The 4,559-nt window shown below is 32.8% G+C and overlaps 1 protein-coding gene across 1 annotated transcript; it reads left to right on the forward strand.

The window, feature by feature from the left end:
- The first annotated feature begins 2,114 nt into the window (after positions 1-2,114).
- Positions 2,115-2,906, forward strand: LOC110796934 (basic leucine zipper 43-like). Its single transcript, XM_022002023.2, has one exon. The coding sequence runs from the start codon at positions 2,259-2,261 to the stop codon at positions 2,865-2,867; it is 609 nt and encodes a 202-aa protein (XP_021857715.2). The 5' UTR covers positions 2,115-2,258; the 3' UTR covers positions 2,868-2,906.
- Positions 2,907-4,559: the final 1,653 nt, after the last annotated feature.

The following is a 4,559-nucleotide window of genomic DNA, read 5'->3' on the forward strand; positions in this document are numbered from 1 at the left end:
ATGTTAACTATTTAAACACTCTATTTTCGTCAATAGAAGACAACTATTCTTTTGATGATAAAATTCTGAGAGTTTATCTCGTTTCTGGTGGATTCCGGAGCTTTTTACAGATTTATCGCTTGTAAATCTGTTCGTTCGTTCTAAAGATTAGCGCTTGCTTTCCTTTGGTAATTCTGACTGCGTCACTATATTTATAGAATTACGTATTACTCCATAATAAAAGTTATAAAAGTTGATATATACGTAGTACTACGTATAACATTTTACGTACTTATATTTGTTTTTATTTATTAGAAGAAAAAATTATGGTCAAAATAAAATAAGTAAATTATTGAGGATAACGCAGTTATTCTATATGATAGAATATCGAATATAGTAGAGTTATGTTATAACTAGGGTATATGATATAAGATAGAAATCTATATGAAACCTACGAAGAGTAGGAGATCTAGTTTGTATTATAAATAGAGGCGTATGTCCACGTATAACAAAAAACAAAAGAGAACACACCATTATATTTTCCCATCAACATTATTATTTTATCATGGTATCAAGAGCAGGGAACATGAGTATTTTTTTTTTATTTAGGGTTTTTAATAAATAGTAAAATAATATATTAGTTTTATAACAAAAAAGTGAAATATTATATCGTATGTTCTTTTGCCGTGATGTCATGTTCTTTTGCTTATGCACATATGTTCTTTTGGTGCACCATGCTCTATGTGCACCACGGTCCATAGTCCACGGATTGAGAGCAGGTTAGATCTTGAGATCGTTTACACAAAATTTACCCCTGCCGGTGGGTTAGAAAATTAAACTCACCGGCGAGATTTATAAGTATCTATCCAAAAACAAGATTTTTTTTAAGTTATTGTTCCGCTGCGCATGTTTTCTTTTGCAATTAATAAGGTAGTTTGTCTATTTTTGGTTATGATCCGTGCATGCACTGAAGTTTGATTCTCTGTGAGAACACTAGTTGATTAATTGCTCTTCGTGATGTTTCGGTTCTCCATGTGCCGTAAGATATGGACGGTTCTCCATATGTCGTAAGATATGGACGGTTCTCCATATGTCGTAAGATATGGACGATTTTTCATGTGTCGTAAGACATGGACGGTTTTTCATGTGTCGTAAGACATGGACGGTTCTCCTTCTACCGTGAGAGAGGTTTTTGATATTGGCAATTTTTTTTCCTTGTACGAAACGACATGACTCCTTGAAACGACAATAACGACAGGAATCCCTGACACGACAAGGCAGGCATATGCTATTTTTTCTTGTACGAAACGACCGGACTCCTTGAAACGACATGACTCCTTGACACGACAAGACAGGTATATAACGTTTTTTTCCTTGTACGAAACGACAAGACTCCTTGAAACGACAGTAACGACAGGATTCCTTGACACGACAGGACAAGCATATGGCATATTTTTTTATTTCTCCAATCGCAACGTTCGTAAAACTACCGTTCCGATTGCTGGAGGGTATTGAGGATAACGCAGTTATCCTATATGATAGAATATCGAATATAGTAGAGTTATGTTATAACTAGGCTATATGATATAAGATAGAAGTCTATATGAATTAGGAAATCTATGAAGAGTAGAAGATCTAGTTTGTATTATAAATAGAGGCGTATGCATGCCCACGTAGAACAGGAGACAATATAAAACACAACATAACATTATATTTCACCCTTAATATATTTTATCATATATAAATAGTGCTAAAAATCAAAATGGTCCATAATACGGAATAGTATACTCTAAGCTGATTGAACTGGTTAATATATTCCTCCCTATTAAAAAAGAAAACAAAATAAAAGAACCAAGTTGTTATACGCATAATGTGCAAAGATTAAACTAGCATTAGATGCTTCAATTATACATGCTAGATTGCTGTAGGAGAACATCTAGCAGAGAAAAATTAAAACAGTCCCCCTTTTGTCGTAACTATCGACTATTGGATAAAACCATTCACACAAAAAAGAAAAAAAAAAGGCACACGCATATTCATCTACTTTCCCATTCCAAACACATTTTAATAATAATAATATAGGGAGTAAGTGTTGTTATTTTTATTGTGTTGCGTACGTAAGCCTGTTGTGGGTTGAGCATAGTCGTCGATCTTTGCCTATATAAACCTTTCCCTCTTAGAGCTAGCTTCTCACTAGTCACTACTACCTCCAAAGAATTAAACTTATCATATCATATCATATACCAAGTACTTGGTTGGTATAAGTTGTTTTAGTTATTATGACGCATCCAAATGAGGTAACGGGAATAAACTACCAAACTCCGACTCCAGATATAGAAATCCCATTCCCATACCAATTCTCACCCAACATAAACTTACTACACCAAAACAATCTACAACAAATTGCATCAAATATGATTATGACTAGTTTTCAAAACACTCTAGTTTCATCTCCGGTTTATATGAGCAGTAACTCAACATCAGATGAATCAGAAGAGATGCATCATCAGCAAGGTAAGATGATGATTGACGACAGGAGGCAAAGGAGGATGATATCCAACAGGGAATCTGCTCGGAGATCAAGAATGAGGAAGCAAAGGCACTTAGATGAGCTTTGGTCACAAGTTATTCGTCTTCAAAATGAGAATAATAATTTAATTGAGAAGCTCAATCATGTATCAGAAAGCCATGAAACTATCTTACAGGAAAATGTTAGACTTAAACAAGAAGCTTCTGATCTTCGTCAACTCATTAACGGCATGCAATTAGCAACTACTTTTAATGGTTTGAGAGATTTGGAAGATATTCCTTGTACTACTGCTCATCTTAGAGCTGAATCTAATTCCACCCACTCTATAACTACTTCTTCTACTGATTTACTTATGTAATATTATCTACTCTCTTATATAAATTATCCTTTTTGTTAATCTCCCGAGTCCCGGATTTAATCAGCATGCACGTAACTCACATTTTTATGCCATAGATAATTTATCTACCTAGCTTCTTTTCGTTTATTTCATGAAAATTAAGTTTACATAGATTCAGTAAGTTTAAGGATTTTTTTTTTCATATTTAACTCCTTTTAAGTTTCTGATTTTTCTACTTATCACCTTATCAAATGTAAGTTCATATGTATGTATTTACCACTTTTAACTGTTTTCATTTAATTTTTCGTCCCTACTTAACCAACTACTCCGTACTTTCATTTTTCTCTTCTTTCTTTCATTACATGTGCAATTAAAGAAGTTAGTTTTGTAGAGCCACATACACCAAAATTTGGATGAAATTCGTTAATATGTACGTGGTAAATATAAAACATTAATTAATTCCATGAAATTAAGCTACCAAATACTATAAAATGACATTTTATTAGGTGATAAATACAAAACCCGAAACTTAAAAGGTAGGTGATCGATAATTAAATCAATTTATGAAAATATACATTACTCAAGTATAATTTGTAACCAAAAGAAAGATGAAATCAAGTAAAATACTCTCTATATCTCTATTTATTTGCCCCATAGAAAAATGTGTTTTATTAAGGATTGAGGTTAAATTTTGCAGGAAACAAGAATAATATGTCTTTTAAACTTTTATAAGTGTAAATAAGTAGTGGAAATGCTAGGAACTGAAAACCAATTACTATATTAAATTAAAAAATGGAGTGATCTTTGAGAAACGAACTAAAATAAAATATAGATGGAGTAAAGAAATAGGGACAGAAGAAATAGATCAAAGTAGTGTTACGAATGAAGCATTGAGTTCAGGTGTGTGGGGTGACATCAGGCAGCAAACAAACAGCCAAAACTGGTGGCAAGTAAGAAAGGCAAGTGGACAAGTGAGGGTGGAGGTTCTGGTGGTGATAGTGGTCTATGATCTACAAGTATATGACAAAATTGATAATATTATAATAATTTTATAAGGAAAAAGAGTTTCCACTACTCAATGCTTTAAGAACTTACTTGGATGAGGTTTTTGCTTTTTTGATAGTATCAATTCCTCGCCTAAAATCACCTTATGGCAAAAGCACATCTTCTTTGATTTGGTTGTCACAATATTGGATCGATATTATAATTACTCTCTCTAATCTACCGAAAACAGTACGAACTACGAAGTACTACGTATATCACAATTTATCTTGTTTAGTTAACAAGTCAATTGATTCAGAGTTCAACGTACTCGCTTTCAAATTAAACTTGTTTAGTTAACAAGCAGCTCATACAACTTGGTGTTTCACTCGCTTTGAATTCCGAAATACTACTGTAGTATTTATATAATTGTACATCTTACCAATTATGCAGACAGGGATAACTATTACTCCCTCTGTATTTTTTTAAGAAATACACTTGCCTTTTCCGGCTGTATTTATTTAAGAGATACACTTGTCATTTTTAGTAACTTATCAACCCCACCATCTAATTAAATAATACATCTAATATATCCTATCACCCACCATCCTATTAAACAAATATTTTCATAAACCCACCCCACCTTCCACCCACCAAAATGACATGGTCTCCACTTATTTAATTATTAAAATATCTATCCAACCCCACTTGCTTTATTATTTTATTTCATTC

Source organism: Spinacia oleracea, chromosome 3 (genome assembly GCF_020520425.1).
Source record: "Spinacia oleracea cultivar Varoflay chromosome 3, BTI_SOV_V1, whole genome shotgun sequence".
In the NCBI taxonomy this organism is placed as follows: Eukaryota; Viridiplantae; Streptophyta; class Magnoliopsida; order Caryophyllales; family Amaranthaceae; genus Spinacia; species Spinacia oleracea.